This window comes from Mastigoproctus giganteus, chromosome 10 (genome assembly GCF_048544385.1).
Source record: "Mastigoproctus giganteus isolate SK-2022 chromosome 10, ASM4854438v1, whole genome shotgun sequence".
Taxonomy (NCBI): domain Eukaryota; kingdom Metazoa; phylum Arthropoda; class Arachnida; order Uropygi; family Thelyphonidae; genus Mastigoproctus; species Mastigoproctus giganteus.
Window position 1 is genome coordinate 52,890,751 of NC_143584.1, and position 18,799 is coordinate 52,909,549.

The 18,799-nt window shown below is 36.5% G+C and overlaps 1 protein-coding gene across 2 annotated transcripts in view; it reads left to right on the forward strand.

Annotated features, from left to right (window-relative positions):
• Positions 1 to 18,799, forward strand: part of LOC150079033 (twitchin-like) — a 2,795,346-nt gene that overhangs the window by 1,807,958 nt on the left and 968,589 nt on the right. For both annotated transcript variants that reach the window (XM_090382361.1, XM_090382360.1), the window contains 3 exons: positions 1,822 to 2,109; positions 6,055 to 6,159; positions 11,003 to 11,194. In XM_090382361.1, the coding sequence (XP_090238487.1) occupies positions 1,822 to 2,109; positions 6,055 to 6,159; positions 11,003 to 11,194 (585 nt within the window). The remainder of the gene's footprint in view (positions 1 to 1,821; positions 2,110 to 6,054; positions 6,160 to 11,002; positions 11,195 to 18,799) is intronic.

Genomic DNA, 18,799 nt, shown 5'->3' on the forward strand with positions numbered 1-18,799 from the left:
TCTGGAAGCCTTATTTCAAGAAAGATGTGGGTTTCTTTAAATGGGTGCATACAAGAGCAATGAGATTAGTCAAGAACACAAAGGTGTACTATTACCACAAAACATTTTGGTTCTACAAATTTCAGTGCTTGGAAACTAGCCATTTACAAGGAGACACTGAATGACGTGTTTAAGGCTTTAAATGGAATGAGTAAACTTAATTAATTTTCTAACTCTTTCTTAGAAAATCAACACATGGGAATGTGTACATAAATTTCAAAAAGAATGTCTACAAGATAGATGTTTGACATGTGCTTTCAATCAGATAGTAATTGATTGTAGGTAGGTTGAAGAAATTTAAGGACGAATTAGACATCTTATTAGAGAGAATGGATAGAGGTGTGTGTGTGTGTGTTCTGAGCTTATACATGCTATATAAGCTTGTTCCTTGCATCATTTGCCAGCAACACCACTAACTCCTTCTACTAATAATAATAAAAACAATAACAACAGTGAAGTTATTTGAAGCAGCAACTAAAATTAGTGTACCAAAAACATAAATGTTTTTAAAATATTTCGTTATGAAATATTTTATGGTATAAGTTTCTGTAAAAATATTAATGGTCTTTTGTACAAAATGGACATTGAATACAATCCTAAATGGCATGTATTTTTTGATGCCTCAGAATTAAGTTTAAAAGCAATTTCGCTACACAATGAAAATGCATTTCCTTCACTTTCTCTAAATCGTGCTGGCTTGAAAGAAGCATATTAATATCCAAGATCATACTTTAATATATGTTTCTTTTGTTGTGTACTATACCATTTCCCTAAAAAGAATCTGTTCAATAAGTACCACAGCTTCTTTCAAAATTAATAAAGAAAGTATGCTTTTATAACACAGATTCATATATGTGGACTACAATTCATGTTCATATAACATGAATTGTGATCCACATTAATATAGTATTGTTTGATAGTAGATACCATTTTCCAAATTGGAGAAAGGGGTAGAGATACTTTGGAGGGTTTGAGTTCTTCACTTATATGTTTGGAGTAATTTTTTTTTTTTTTTTTAGTTGTTGGCGCATAGGCTTCTGTGGCCATAATCCACCTCCCAAGGTTTTTGCAGTACTTTGATCCAAGCCCGAGGTGGGAATCGAACCCCCGACCTTTGGGTTGCCAGGCAGGCACTTTGCTTGGAGTAATAATAATAATAATAATTATGTTACAGGCTGGTATATCATGATGTCTATAATATTATGATGTCGTTTGATGCAAAATTCTCATATATGCTTTTCTTTTCACGGAAAAGATTATTTCTTGTGATGAATGCTGGCACTGTCTAATTTAAGTTTCTAATTGTTAGTTGGAAAATTTTGATAACCATTTTTGTTTGTGTCAGTAGATTTTTTTATGCTACCGTGATGTTCTCTCTCTCTCTCTCGCCCCCCTCCCCCCTCGGTTTTTATTTTAGGTATATCAGCAATTTGTGAAATTTGTTACTCTTATGCTTCAGAATAAGACTAGCAAAGTGCCATGAATGGACACTTATCAGCCAGCCATTTCATGGCTGGCTGATAAGTATCCATTCATGTATCTTTTTATTCATGTATTCTTTTTATTCATGTATTCTTTTTATTCATGTATCTTTTATAAATACAGCATTAAAAAAGTATGCTTTTTTAATGCTGTATTTATTAGTAACTAAAAATTCACTCCCTCAGACAGTTTCTTTTTTAATTATTAAAAGACTTTGCACCTTACTTTGACCAACAATTAATTTACTAAAATTCAGTACTGTATGATTTTTGAAAACTTAATAAACATTTATATTTCCAGAGCAACCTAAATTGCATCTCGATGGATTATATGGCAAAACAGTACGTGTGAGAGCTGGTGATCCATTAAATATCAACATTCCCCTTACTGGTGCACCTCCTCCAACTGTTTCATGGACCATTAATAAAAAACCCATTCCACCAACAAATCGTATAAAAACAGAATCTCCTGAGGATAGTGCCAGCTTGTCCATTCCTGTTACACAGAGAAGTGATAGTGGCATATATACCATCTCTGTAAAAAATCCATTTGGAGAAGATTCAGCAGATATAACAGTGTTAGTTTATGGTAAGTCATAAGCTACATTTTCGTGACTAATTAATAATTGTCATGCAGTAGGATTGATGACTTTTGAGGTTATGATGAACATCATGAAGAGATCCAATCTTCCTTACATTTAGTAGTAGTGCAAGAAAACAAGTGTATGACCTTATGCATCATCAGCCAAAAAACAAAAAAATCACACCATTCCCTCCAAATGCCTGTCCAGTTCCTCCTTAAATTTATTCAACCTATCAACTTCCACAACGACAGATGGAAGTTTGTTCCAGCAATTAACCACCCGCTGGCTAAAGGCAAATTTTCGCACATCTATTCTACATCTGTCCTTTCTTAATTTGAATTTATGCCCCCTTAGGTTCATAATCTGAACAAGTGGAAGGATCCCATCAGAATTCAGCGTGCTCAACCCATTCAAGGCCTTATACACCTCAATCAGATCACCGCGCAGGTGCCTAGTCTCCAGCCACTGCAATTTGCAGAACTTAAGCCTCTCTTGGTAAGAGGATCCCTTTATTCCCTTCACCAATCTTGTTGCCCTTCTCTGTACACGCTCAAGTAAATCTACATCCTTCCTAAAATGAGGCCTCCAGACCTGTACTGCGTACAGGTCTGGAGGCTAAATGGTGTTCACAGGCCGGCTGCTAGTTAGTACACCAGACCGAACCTATTGGTAACTCTTTAGGAGGCTTCCGGATCGACTAGTGTATAATCTTGCTACCTCTACTCTGCCAGATAGTGGCTGGAGAGAGTCAGAGAAGTGTGCATGTGGGGGAGGGGCATTGTCGAGGCCACATTATGTCAAGGATCTGGGTATATTCTTAACATGTGTACGCCATATAAAAATTTCATTACTTCATACAGAATGCCCCCCTCCCCCCAAGACACACTTTTTCTTACTACTGAATACATCATGAATTGTCAAACTAATAGGGTAAGCTTATCTGCGAAAAGATCTAAACCTCCCAAGCACTTCCTGGTTCATTCACAAATATACGTGGTCTCAATTCTAATCTCAACAATGTCCATTTCCATTCTGCCAAACCCCATGTACTTTTTCTGACAGAATCTGAATTATCAGTTGATTCAACTACTGCTCATCTCAGTTGCCCAAATTATTTTCTGTATGATTCCTTTCACCTCAAAAGTGGTACTGGTATATATGTCTCTTCCAATATTCCCTGTCAGAGACTTAGTAATTTGGAATTTCCTCTTTTCGATCTTCTCTGGCTTAAAATTTCTCTACCTCATTCTGTCAGATTCATCTGTTGTCTCTACCATTCTCCCAACTCCACTAATCACTTGGAGCTCTTTGACTTCCTCTCTTTGCAAATTGACTTTCTTCAGTCCAACTTTCCTAACAGTGAGGTAATTTTCCTTGGTGATTTTAATGTTCACATCTCCAGCTGGCTTCCATTTTCTAGTCACACAGACCCATCTGGTTGAGATGCTGAGGCTTTTGCAATTACTAATGACATTGCACAGATTGTTCATTTACCTACAAGAATGCCTGACAATCCTAACCATACAGCCAACATGCTTGATCTTTTTCTCACAAACAACACTTCAAAGTACATGGTCGAAGCGAGTGGGTCCATTAGGCACCTCAGATCACAACTTCGTGATTGTCTCTTTTCCAATGGAGCCTTTATCTCATGGCTATTCCAAACCTTGTGTTGTTTGGCATTACAAGAATGCAAAATGGAATGATCTGCAAGATTTCTTTTCTTCTGTTCCTTGGCATCTTGTTGACATCAAAACTTCTGATGTCAACATTTGCTCAGATCGTGTCAGTGAAATTATTCTTGTAGAAATGGAATCCTTTATTCCACACTCCACTTTAAAATCCCATTCTTTTTCTAAACCTTGGTTTTCCAATAAATGTGTAAGGCTGTTCAAGAGAAGTACGTTTCATATCGTAATTGGTTTGTTTCCAATTCTTCAGCTTCATTTTCTGCCTACAACAAAGCTCGCAACAATTGTAAAGCAGTTATTAATCAGTCCAAACCAGATTTTGAACAGGCTAAGAGTAGAAAAATTGCTTCTTGCTCTAATGATAGCCGAGCATTCTGGTCTCTTTCCAAGGATATTAGCTGCAACCTTTGCCCATCTCTGCTCCCACCTCTGTCAAAACCAAATGGATCTGTTGTCACTTCAGCCAAGGATAAAGCTGAACTGCTGGCATCCCATTTTTCTTCCAACTCATGTATTAATGATCTTGGTAAAACACCTCCCACCATACAGCCAATACGCTTCACTCAATGTCTCCTGTGGTCTTCCGTCAAAAGGATGTCAGAAGGATTTTGATGAATCTTGATGCTAAGAAAGCTCCAGGTCCTGATGGTATTTCTCCACATGTTCTCAAAACCTGGGCTCCTGAAGTTACTCCTGTTCTTTGCCACCTTTTTTCACTTTCTTATTCCAAAGGTGTTTTTCCTTCTGCTTGGAAATTTGCTCATATCCAGCCAGTTCCTAAAAAGGGTGACAAATCCCTCCCATCCAATTATTGTCCCATTACAATTACTTCTACTCTTTCTAAATTAATGGAGAAATCAATTAACCGCCAACTCTTAAACTATCTAGAAACCTTCCATCTGATCAGCAATCACCAGTATTGATTCCGTCAGTCTCGATCCACTGGTGATATTCTGGCCATTTATGGACAAATTCAATGGAAAAGTTTGGTGAAACACAAGCAGTTGTGCTTGACATCTCAAAGACTTTCGATTGTGTTTGGCATAAAAGTCTTCTAAACAAGCTTCCATCTGCCAACTTGTTTTTGTAATTGGTTATCCAGTTTTCTCTCTGACTGCTCACTGAGGGTGAGGGTAGATGGCTCTCTGTCTTCTAACTTCTCCACTAATGCTGGTGTTACCCAAGGTTCAGTTCTTTCCCCCACTCTTTTCCTCTTGTATATTAATGACCTTCTTCCATTGACTGGAAATCCTCTCCATAGTTTTGCCAATGATAGGTCATTGCATTCCACTTTCCATTTTGAGAAACCTTGCCCTGCTCAATCAGCTTCAACTTCTCAAATATCCTCTACCAATTCCTTAAATGCCGATCTTCAGGATTCTTCTGCTCCTATGCTTATTTTTGGTGACAGATATATCATTTTTCTGATTTATAGGCAAAATGATATATATCTGTTTTAGGGATTACCCTGATTTCTAATCTCTCTTGGCACAAGCACATTACAAATATTGCTTCCTCTGTATTTAAAAAACTTGGTTTTCTCTTTCGCTCTCGGAATTACTTTTCTTCCAAACAGCTGTTCACTCTACAAATTGCAAATCCATCCTACCATGAAATATTGTTCCCCACATCTGGGGCGGTGCCCCCAAAATCTCTCTCAGGCTTCTAGATTCCATTCAGAAGAGGGCAGTTAGGTTAATTAATGACTCCTCTCTAACAGAATCTCTCCATTCGCTGTCTCATAGACGTACTGTTTCTGCTGCATGCCTTTTCTACAGATACTTCCATGGGCACTGTTCTTCTGAATTATCTTCTATAATTCCCACTCTCTCCTTCAAAACAGTCCAAACATGTACTGCCAATGTCCATTTATAATCCAACTTCAAACTCACAGGACCAACTTTTCATCTTCCTCATTTATTCATTCAACAGTCATTTTCTGGAACAACCTTTCTTCATACATATTTCCTGAAAATTACAGTCTACAGAAGTTCAAGTCTAATGTCAACAAATATCTTCTTTTGTTTTCTCAACCTTCAACCCCAACAAGGTACTAAGTACTAATACCTCTCGTGTTTGGGGTTTTCATAATAAAAAAAAAAATTGGGTAGCCATTTTTATTGAGATTTTTATTCTTCTGTAATTACACATATATTTCTTACTGGGTAAATAGATTTCTTTCTATAATAATATTATGGAAAGCAAAAGTAAAATTGTGTATTGATAATTTTTTATATTGATATATTTTCATTAATGTAGATAAACCTGGACCACCTAAAAATTTAGAATATCCAGCAGCTACTAGTGAAACAATATCCCTGAAATGGCAGAAGCCAGATGATGATGGAGGATCAGATATAACTGGTAAGTACAACTATATGCTGTTTATGGAATACTGAAATCTTTTACTATTTATTCTTGTTTCTTCTTAGATTTTTTATCCATTTTAATATTACTATTAGTACTAAGAAAAGCAGGCTTATTCACCAACAACCTTAAAAAAAAAATGTGCACCTGGGTATCTGTCGAGGTCAACCAGGTATCTGTTGAACTCTTTAAATATACATAAGCACCCAAGTCTATAACATTAGAGTGTAAATTATTCCCACAGTTAATTACATTTCGGCTAAAAGAAAATTAATGTACAACTATACTTCTTCCTTATTTTAAGGAAGAAGGATAGAATATCTTCTAGAACAGGGTTTCTCAACCTTTAGTAGACCATGGATCACCACAAACTATTCTCTAATTTAGGCGATGCGTCACAACAAATATATATATTTTTTTCTTCATCCTTTTTTTTTAAACATTTTTTGTATAGAAATATTACATTAGCATAAAAACAGTTCAGTTCCTATTTACACAGAGTACACTTGTAAATAAATAATGTAAAAATTTATTCCTCAGCAGGGAATCCCAAGTGATGAGTTGAGCAACACTCTGTAGAAATAAAAAAGATAATTTAGATAAAATACTAATTGCTAAAAATACCAATAATATAAATTTACTGAAATGCTAGGTGCCTCCGTAGCCAGGTGGGAAGGAGCAGCAGTGCATAACACACGCTTCTTGATTAGACCGGGGTTCAAGCCCGTCACCACCAAATACGGAAAGGTCAGGGAATGACCACCTCATATTCTCTGAGCAACATGGCCTTAGTTGCTAATGCTCCAAATAACAAACAAACAAACATACTGAAATGCTAATTCAAATTTAGCAGTTCTTCCTTGATGGCACTGAGTCAAAATTGCATGAAATATCACTATAAACAGAGATGAAAACCAGCCACAGCAATATGACCAGTAATGTGAAAAAAAAATAAATAAAATAAATAAAATAGACTGCCCATTATGTCCCCATCTCAACACAATGCCACAAGGCCAACAGTGGCTGGGAGTCACTGCATTTCAAACAGTAAACAAAAATCAATGCATCAAAGACACACTAATCAACCCCACTAATGCAATATATTTGAGTAATGGTGGTCCTTATGCAGTGCAAATTATAGTATAACAAAACAGAGTACAAAGCAATTCCAACCACTTATCCACAGTAGTGGTATTGAATAGGAAGCAAGCATATAAAGCATCAGCAAAAAAAAAAAAAAAAAAAAAATTCCCATATCACCTGTGTATCCCTTTTAATAATCTGTCTAGTTCTTCCTTGAATTTTTTTAAACTACCAACTTCCACCTCTGCAACCATCCTTCCTCAATTTGAATTTATGCCCCTTCATGTGAAGTCTGAGCAAGATGAAAAATGCCATTAGCATTTAATTGCTCAATCCATTTATAGTCTTAAACACCTCAGTTAGATGACTTTGCAGGTGCCTAGTCTTCAGATGCTACAATTTGCAGTCCTGAAGCCTTTTTTGTTAAGCTCACCCTTTTGCTCTATTCCCCAATCTTGTTGCTCTTCTGTGCACCCATTCCAACAGATTGCTATCCTTCCTAAAATGAGATTTCTCTGGACCTGTATACAGTATTCAAAATGCAGCCTAATCATGGCCTTGTACAAAGGGATAATCACATCCTTATCCCTGCTAGTAGAGTTCCTGTGTATCATTGAGAAAGCCCCATGAGCTATCCTGGCAGCTAGGTTGCACTGTTCAGAAAACTTCAGTCTACCTCTGTTCTCCCCCCCCCCCCCAAGTCTTTTCCACTTTCCACTACCCTGAATGTAGTGCTACACGGTTGATCTGAAATTACTGGGATCTCTACCCATATGCAGTCAATTTTTTACGTCATATGTCATACTTCACATGTCAATTTTAAACTTTAACTGCCATTTCTCTGCCCATCTGCTTAATTATTCCTAGATCTTGTTGCAGTAGCTTACCCTGATTACTTTCATTAACCATCCTGCCAACCTTTTTATCATATGCAAAACTTAGACATTAAGCCTGATATTAGCATTAGTAGAGGCATATGATGGAAGGAAGCAAGCTTATATAGCATCAGCCAAAAAAAAAAAATCCTTATTTCACCCATCCACTCGCTCCAAATGTTTGTCAAGTTCTGCCTTGAATCTATTTAAGCTATCAACTTCTACAACGACAGATGGAAGTTTGTTCAAACAATCAACCACCTGCTGGTTAAAGGCAAACTATCTATCTATCTAAAGGCACATCTATCCTACAACCGCCTTTCCTCAATTTGAATTTATGCCCTCTCAGGCAATTATTCTGAGCAAGAGGAAGAATCCCATCTGCATTGAGCATGCTCAAACCATTCAAGGCTTTATACACCTAAATTAGATTGGCATTGGGACTATCCCCTATATTTATGGAAGAATTTGCTGCTTTACACATCTGTTTTTTCTTCCATATGCAGCTATATGTAGGCATAGAAACACAGTTTATTGATACATAATCAGGTGTTGTACTCCAGTGAATTCCCTGCTTATGTATCAATTATTTTTAGAATGCATCAAATATCTTATTATTTTACTGTATTTTCTTTCTCACATCTTTAGATTTTTCTTACATCAAAATTTTTTCACCCGTTTGATGCATGCTATTTTATTATAATCATTAATATTAATCATTTATTTTTACTTTTCCTGTATAGCTTCATTCCATCTAATTGGCTTTCTAATTCAGCCTTTAATTTCTTATAATTCAATATATCACTTAGGTTTTTTTGCCTTCTTTCCCTATCATCCACCTTTAATACTTTTCTTTCTTTCTATCCCTTCCCTACTTCCATATGCAGCTATACTTTGACACCTTGTGCACTTTACATTTCCATCTGTCAGCTCTTTCTCTTGCTTAATTATTATAACTCGGCTTATATACTTTTGTATCCTTTGTTGCTGCTTTGTGCACTTAGGTACAATTGCCATAAAATCTTTATAACATAACCGAATACTTATATTCCCTCTATTTCCATATTATGTTGTATCAATTGTACAATTATTGTCTCTACAAACGATATTTGTATGCACCTCAATCTGTGTTTGACTGTCAGCGCGATCATTGTTTAACAACTCTCTGTTCTGCCAAGTTCATGGCACAGCTGTGAGTGCTCCTGTCAGTTCTATTATAGCCAATATTGCCTTGGAGGAATTAGAGTCGAATATTTTTAAATCTGCCTGTTCCCATCACTGTCTGGTGTCGATATGTTGATGATATCTTCGGGATTGTCCCTCGGAGATCAGAAACTCAATTGCTTCAATATTTCAATTCCCTCTAACCTTTTATCTAGTTTACTGGTGAGCTAGAATCAAATAACACCCTTTCTTTATTTTTTGAATGGTCTGCTGTTGCTGAGCATTATTGAATGTTTTAGACCAACACTTGGGCTAATGTTTTACTTCTGGTTTTTGAAAGCCTATATGTGAAGGTCAATTTACGAACTATGGGTCTGCACATGCTCTTGGTCATTTATGCGGCATTGCATGTACCTTGTTTACCAATGCTTGGGCTCATTCCAGATCCATAGATGACAGGCAATTAAAGATTTCCAAAATAAGGGCAGATCTTTCCAACTGTGGTTATCCAACTCATATTCTGGATAGGTGTGAATTACAAGCTCGTGAGTTTTTTGCGTGACCTAATCCACCACATGATATTGTTGTTGTTATTTGGTTTTTAAGAGCATTAGCAACTAAGGCCATATTGCTCTGAGGATGTGCGGTGGTCATTCCCTGACCTTTCTGCATCCTCCATATTTGGTGGTCATGGGCTGGAACCTGGTCTAATGAAGAAGCGTGTGCTACGCACTACTGCTCCTGCCCACCTGACTACGGAGGCACCCACCACATGATAATGAGTTTACCTCAAATGCCTACATTCTCTACTATCCAGGCATGTCGAAACATCTTACCAGGATTTTGCACTCAATACATATGGTGTATGCAACTTCCTGGTAGGAAATTACATTTGATTATTTCTAAGGTGAAAATGCCCATCCACTCCTCCTTGTGTAGCGGTACTGTATACTGCATTACATATGGCATTACATTATGTAGGCGAAACCACTAGGAGATTAAAATATCACATTTCAGAACATGAAGGGCTCTCCGATCCGCTAACTTTAAATGGTCTGCTGTTGCTGTGCATTATTGGGTTGAACAAGACAACCTTGATCCCTGACATGACATTGAGAGCATTGACTACTCATGTGACTACCACCAGCACTCGTGGCTTGAGGCACTACACATATCCAGTTTTAATAGTCTGGAACCAAAATAGGGGAGAAAATAAGCCCAATTATGGAATCTGCCATTTTGCAGTGCGCACTGGTGTTCGTCTCATGTTCATGATTTGCATTACTGACACCAGATATCTGATCTTGGCCAGTGACTCATTTTATATTATTTTAGTCCACGTAATGTATATAAATGCGCCATTCATCTGGTGTACGTGGTCTTACTTTACCAGTGCAAAACATATGATTCATGATCACACCCAGACAACTCATTATTATTCATATTCATATATAATTCATATATTACATCATTATTGTAACATATATGTACTGCCATTCACAATCCAGCTGAAGAAGGGACACCTCGTCCAAAAAGCTATTGTTATTTTATTTTATTTATTTTATGTATATTTGTTTTATGTGTTATAATAAAGTATTTAAATCAGTTTTTTTGGTTGTGGCAAAAATACTTAATGATATTATATTGTGTTACTTTAAACTTAAAAATCTAAACTTTATATATTTATATATATATTTATTATTTATTTATTTTTTTAGGCTATCAGATAGAAAAATGTGAAGTTGGATCAGAGAGATGGTTGCCTGTTGCTGGCTATTGCCCTACTACCAATTACACAGTGAAAAATTTGGAAGAAGGCAAACAGTATAAGTTTCGTATCAGAGCAGAAAACATGTATGGAGTTAGTGAGCCACTTGAAGGAAAACCTATTACAGCTAGGAATCCATTTGGTGAGTATCCCTGAACCTGTCAGTGGTGGCTTGCAGTTCCTTAATAGGAGTGTTGGTGTAAGGTGGAATATCCATCCCATCTTAAAATGCTTATAGCACAAGCAGTTATAAATACTTCTCATCATTTTTTCTTATTATACAACACATTTCTCTATAACTTTAAAGCAGTATAATCAAAATGGCAGGTATTTTTCTTTAGCCCTCCAGTAGACATGCCTGTTTTTTTAGTTTTTTTTTTATAAACCAATCACACACTTGACCGGCCTCCGTAGCCAAGTGGGCAGGAGCGGGAGTGCAGTAGCACACGCTCTTTGAGTAGATCGGGGTTCAAGCCCCTGACTGCTGGATACGGTCGATCTGCCAACCCTCACTGGACCAGCGTGGCAGATTATGGTCCATTTCCCTCAGCATGAATTGTTGAGGAGGCTTCCATCCTGCAGTGGGTTGATAATGGCTGCACTTTACTTTTTACTTTTTTTACACACACTTGGAAAGAGAGATTTGGTTTTGAAACTTTAAAAATCAAAAAAATATAATTCAAAATTGTTCATTTTTGATGTCACTTTTATTTGTTTTTTGATGCCACTTTTCAGTCTGTTATGCTACTCCATTTTTTTATATTGAAAATGTATACTTTTAAAATACCTCCAATGCATATCTAATATGCATGTCTGTGTCTTTGTTTATTGACACCAGCATATTGGCTGTTGCTCTAGAGAAGAGTACACTGCTATGACTAGCATTGCTCCCACTAGCCGAGAACATAGTCAGTAAATGTGAAGATAGCACACATAAACAATTGGATTGGAAACAATTTTAAATTCTAGTTTTTCAGCAGTTATAATCATTGAGAATAGGCTTAAGAATGCATATTTTATAACCAAACGTCTTCAACAGAAAACACCTAATAATGCAGATTGAAATTAAACACAATAATTGAGGGAAAATAAAATTTCATTTTGATGCCATTCTTATAGTTTTTTTTTAGTATTTAAATAGCTTTGGCATATGCTATACCAGGGATGGGCAACTTCTGGCCCACAGGCCAACTCCGGCCAGTGAAAGTGCATAATTCAGTGAACATCATTTTCAAAATATATATAATAACTGACCCACCGAAGATTATATATCATGAAATTATGTTTATTAATTTTTATTACATTTGCTGTTATTAAAGTGTTATCAACATTTTGATTGCAAGACATCTAACGAATCATTTGAATTTGTGCCATATATCATGATTCGAGTAAGCAGCAATGCTGCTAAAAAGTAAGCAAGCATACCAGTGTTGCCAGCTTCTGGCAACACTGGTAAGCAGGAATTGACTTGCACACAGATCAAGCCGCTAAACATCCAATTATTGCAAGATCCCCCTAACTACCAAGTGCCATATACAGACTACAAATCAGTCATAAAAAACGTGTGTGAAGAGCAATGGTTGCAAATCTGGCAGGCTAAGTGCGGAAATAAACTGCTCCAATTTACCTGCAAGAGGAGGTGATCCTGGCTAGGACGCATATTGGGCATACATATCTAACCCATATTTATCTACTCAAGGGGGAAGATCTGCCTATTTGTACATTTTGTCAGACTACACTTACGGTGAGGCATATTCTAATAAATTGCAATCATAATAATTATCGAAACAAAATTTTAAAATCGCTTTCACATCTGCAAGAATCTTGACATTACCCCATATCATTGGAGACAATGCAAATCTAGTTGAGTTCTTTTACTTCTTAAAGCAGACGGGATTATTTTACAGATTTTAACTGGTAATTGCACTACCGAATAGAATCAGGCACAATATTAGCATTAGCATCAGCAATTTGCTGTTGGTAACATCATCAGTTGGTCCCACTGTATAGAATTTAAATACTGTCTCAGTCCATCATAGTCGCCTTTACGAAAGCAATAACCCTTCCCTTTACCCCTAATGGTAGTTACCTCTTTGAGTAAATCCCACTTCAGCGCACTGTGATCACTGCCACCTAGTGGTTCCCTTATCTGCAGATTCTTAATGCATGAAGAATCACTACTGATAATCAGATCAAGAGTATTACTCCCTCTAGTTGCCTCCCGAACCTGCTGATGTAGAAAACAATCATCCAATAAATCCACAAAAGCCTTGCTAGTGTGTGAGTGACCAGCCCCCTGGTCACTGACAGATTTTAACTGGTAATTGCACTACCAAATAGAATCAGGCACAATATGGCCTTAGCAGCCCTTGTGCCATTAAACAACATATCAACCAACCACAGTCAGTAGTGGTTCTGGACTCTTGGCTCTGCAGAATGTGATTGCAGTGCAAGTATATCCGTGCATTTCAACACCAAATCTCAATGAATAATCAATAGGAATAAAAGTAAATTAATTTGGAGAGAATTTACCATTTTATATTTATGAAGGTATTTATTGAAACCTATCACAATGCATAATTGAAAATCTAAGATTATTAATATTTTATAAAATCTTTGAAATTATAATAATTTTCAATTTAATTTTTTTATAATTGTATACTATAATTGTTTTTGTAATTTTATCTTGAATTTGTATTTCATTTTTCTTATTAATAAAATTAATTATATGTGTGAGTATGTATAAATATTACAATAAACAACATAAAACTGTTTAGTTTTTAGTTTGACAATTTTTTCATTACATACCATTTTAATAATCCTAAAAATCATAGAAAGCTAAAAAAAAAAAAAAAAAAATTGGCCCATGTGTACCTCACAGACATTTTATTTGGCTTGCCATTTAAAAAGGTTGCCCACCCCTGCGCTATACCATGGCATGTGCAGCTGTAGGTTAATTTTTGTAATGTTGAAAATGCTGATTTTAACATATTGCTCATCAGGAGCTTATAATATTGCTGTTTTTGAATATATTTGATGAATTCCCTCCCTCCCTCCCTCCCACCCCGATTTGGTAATTAGTATGTGCATCATAAAAAAAAATAATAAAAAAATACTTATCATACAGGGCCATGCAAGGCATCTGGAATCCTGGGGGCAAAGTGCCATTCTAGGTTCTTCCAATATTTTTGATAATTTTTGTTGTTGCTATTATTATTATCATAGTAAGTTCAATACATTCAGTAACTTTTCTGAATGTCTGGTACTGGACACTTCAACTAACAAATCCCCAGATCAGAGTTGCCTGAAAAAATCCCCCCCCCCACAAAATCCCTTTATTTTTAAATTTTATGTGCACTCCCCCACCCTGATGAGGATAAAAAGATAAAAGACGAGGATTTTATTTTGAATTGCTGTTAGAATGTGACATATTTGAAAGAGAGGGGCATTGTATAAACTGTAAGATTGGATGGGATTGCAAAATAGAAAGAAAGAAAAAATTTCAAAGATTTTGTGTTCTAATAAAAATTGCAATAAGAGATTTATGAATATTTTAAGGATACCTTTTTCTATTAAAAAAAAAAAAACATTTCATTACATCTTTATCTTTTTGGTTGCTTTATAGAGAAGAGGGAATGTTTGTTATTTTGGTTTTTAGGCGCATTAGCAACTAAGGCCATATTGCTCCAGGATATGCGGTGGTCATTCCCTGACCTTTCCGCATCCTCCGTATTTGGTGGTGACGGGCTCGAACCCCAGGCTAATCAAGAAGAGTGTGCTATGCACTGCTGCTCCTTCCCACCTGGCTATGGAGGCGCCTATAGAGAAGAAGAAGAAAATTAATTGGTATTGAGGGAGTCAGGCCATGATATTAAAACAATATCAGAAGCATTTGTGGATTATAGGATAAAATGTAATGCTTTTATTAGTGGCATTCATATTAGGCTTGAAGGAGAAGGCTGTACAATGGGAATTGATGAAATTCATCTTTTTACATATAAATATCATCATAGAAGTGTGCTTGCTCTCCTGTTGCCACTACTGAATGTGAATCACAAAATGATTATATTCAATAGTGGCAACATGAGATCAAGATACTATATTTGACATTGTTAATTGTATAGTTGTGTCAGGGACAGTTATTATGACTGATGAATGGCAGGGCTATAGTAAGATAATATATGAAATTTATGAATGCAAAAATCCCCGAGTGCCAAACGTTTTCCAAGTGATCAAGTGATTTAAAGTGATTCTATAGTGTGCTTCTCAATTATATTTAGTTTATTACATTTATAGCCATCTTTATTTTTCAGTACTTAATAAGTAAGTTTTGCAAACTCTCAGAAAGGAAAGTCACCTTTCTTTTTTTTCTTATTCTCAAACTAACCACCAACCCTACTAATTTATAGCCGCTGTTTGGTCACTTTACTACTTCCAAAGGGACTTCAGAGAAGATCTCACAAAATCAAACTGCTGAAGATCCTGAAAATAATACCAAAAAGCAAAGGGCAGACAGTTCAAAACCAACACCAACACCCCTATTCCTAATCATTCAATCCAATGAAGAGACATTAGGAAGGAAATCCCCATGTTTTATCCAAAAAGTCTTGGAAGAACTAGCCAGAACACCAAAAACTTCTTATGAAGACCTAGATGCATTACTACAACAACTACCTCCCCCAATCTGTCTGATGGGAGATATGAATGGACATAACCCTTTGTGGGGATGCTCAGACTACAACAGAAGAGGATGCATCATTGAACAACTGCTAGATAATCACAACCTCCTACTTCTTAACAGGGGTAACCACACTTACTTCCACTTTCCAACTCGACCACCACAGCTATAGACCTTACCATATGTACTCCTACACTTTACACAGCATTTAATTGGGAAGTTTTCGAGGATCCTCTTGGTAGTGATCATTATCCAGTAATTTCCACACTGGTAAGTGAATATCCATATCATACCAGCAGGACTCCTCGCTGGAAAATAGAAAAAGCTAATTGGGAAACATTTAATGTAATTAAATGTTTCCCAATATAATTGAGCAGGAAACAGTAGTTGTTGCACTAGCACATGTCACAGAAACCATACAAAATTCAGGCAAGCTAACAATCCAGAAGATTTCACGTTTCTCAAACTGTCCGAAAACATGGTGGAACAATGATTGCACTGAAACAAGAAAACAACAAAATAGGGCATGGAACCAATTTTGCAGATACCCCACACAGACAATCTGATTCAGTACAAAAGAATGCAAGCTATAGTGCGATTCACTAGGAAGCAGAGTTGAAGAGCAACGTGGATCAAATTCACGTCTGCAATAAACAAAACAACAAATGCACATATAGTATGGAATAAAATAAGAAAAATGACAAGTAAATATATAAATAGGCCATCACCAATACTGGTCTGCAGTGGAATTAGTTTAACTGAAACTACCGTTATTGCAAATACATTAGGTGAGATTTTGCAAAAGTATTAGCAAAAGCTTCATACCATACGGAATTCCTGATTCAAAAAGAAAAAGCAGAAAAGCATATGGTTAAATTTGAATCAAAATGTAATGAGCCCTGCAGTCAACCATTCACAATAAATGAACTGCACGCAGTTTTGTCCACAGCTAGGCCAAGTGCAGTAGGCCCAGACGACGTACATTATGATATGATCAAGCACCTTAACAAGACTGAATTAGAAAAGCTATTGAAACTGTATAACAGAATATTCCAAGCAAATATATTTCCAAACACATGGTGCCATGCAATAGTACTAGCTTTTCCTAAACCTGACAAAGACCTAACAAATCCATGCAACTAGCGACCAATAGCCCTCACCAGTTGTTTAGGAAAATTACTAGAAAAAATGATAAATAAGAGGTTGATATGGTATTTAGAAGAAAATAACATCTACACAAACATGCAATGTGGTTGTAGGCACTAGACCACCTAGTTAGGATAGAAGCCAACATCAGAAATGCATTTATCAGATCACAACATATGGTTACAATATTTTTTGATGTTGAAAAAGCTTACGATACCACTTGGAGATATGGGATTATAAGAAATATGCACTATGCTGGACTCAGAGGCAATCTTCCTATGTTTATGCAGAACTTCCTTATGAACAGAACTTTCCAAGTCAAAATACAAATTTCTTTCTCCAAAATCTGCCAAAAGAAGAAGGCGTCCCACAGGGCTCAGTCTTGAGTGCCATTTTTTTGCCATAAAGATTAATTCGATCACAAATCAACTCCCTCCAGTTTCATATGCACTCTATGTTGATGACTTTAGTATCTCTAGTCAGTTACAGAACATGAGAACTATTGAGAGGCAGTTGCAATGCACAATCAACAATATAAGTAAGTGGTAACGGTTTCAGATCGCCAACACAAAAAACAATATATGGCCGACCGGGCTAGCCGAGTGGGTAAAGTACCTGCCCGGCAACCCAAAGGTCGCGGGTTCGATTCCCGCCTCGGGCTTGGATCAAAGTACTGCAAAAACCTTGGGAGGTGCAATATGGCCACAGAAGCCGATGCGCCAACAACTACCAAATCAAAAAAAAAAAAAAAAAAAAAAAAAAAAAAAAACAATATGTGTACATTTTTGCTGCAAAAGAAATCTTCATCTTGATTCTGAATTAAAATTTAAAGGCCAGAATATACCAATGCAGCCAAAAGCAAAATGTCTTGGACTAATCTTAGATAAGAAACTCACATTCGTGGAGCACATCCAGGAGTTATATAAAAGCTGTACAAAACACCTGAACATACTTAAAATCCTTTCATCAACAGCATGGGGAGCAGACAGATATTCCTTACTAAACCTATACAAAGCACTAATTAGATCAAAGTTGGACTATGCAGCCCCAATGTATGATTCAGCACAGAAAACAGCTCTGAAATGGCTGGACCTAATTCATCATAATGCACTGCATATAGCTACTGGTGCCTATCGTACCTCTTCCATATATGGTATTTATGCCAAAGCCAACGAACCACCTTTAACTCTTAAGTGACAACAACTGGCATTGAATTATACATTTAAAATAAAATCTATGCATGGACACCCTACTTGGGAGACATTCTTTGATCCACGTTGCAGAAATATCTACCAGAATTGCCAACAAGCAAATTGACCCCTGGGAATTAGAATGCAAGACTTTTTAGCAGTACATAACCTTAATATAGAGGGTGTAGCACACCTGCCAGTTCACACTCCTCCACCCTGGGATTCGCATATCCCAATATGCAACTACTTTCAGTAATGGAATAAAAAAGCAATACCTTCAATAATCTTCCAACAGCTACATGCAGTGCACAGAATTCAATCTCCCTACTATATTCCATTATACGCCGATAGTTCGTAAACAGACACTTTAGTGGGAGCAGCAGCTGTATTCACAGATATTACTTTAACGCAACAGCTATTGAAAGAGTGTATATACACAGCAGAATTATATGCAATAAAAATAGCCTTAATTCATGTACAAGATAAGCATTACACGAGAAGTGTATTATATGCAGATTCCTTGAATTCCTTACATGCCATGCAAAACATAGGTACACCCAATCCTTTGGCAGATATAACAAATACTAACTGACTGCACAAGAAATGAACAGGATACACTTTTCTGCTGGATCTCAGGACATACAGGGATTGCTGGAAATGAAGAAGCAGACAAGTCAGCAAAAGAAGCCATAGTACAGAGTGAAGAAGATGTATCAGTGCCGTGTTCCGATTA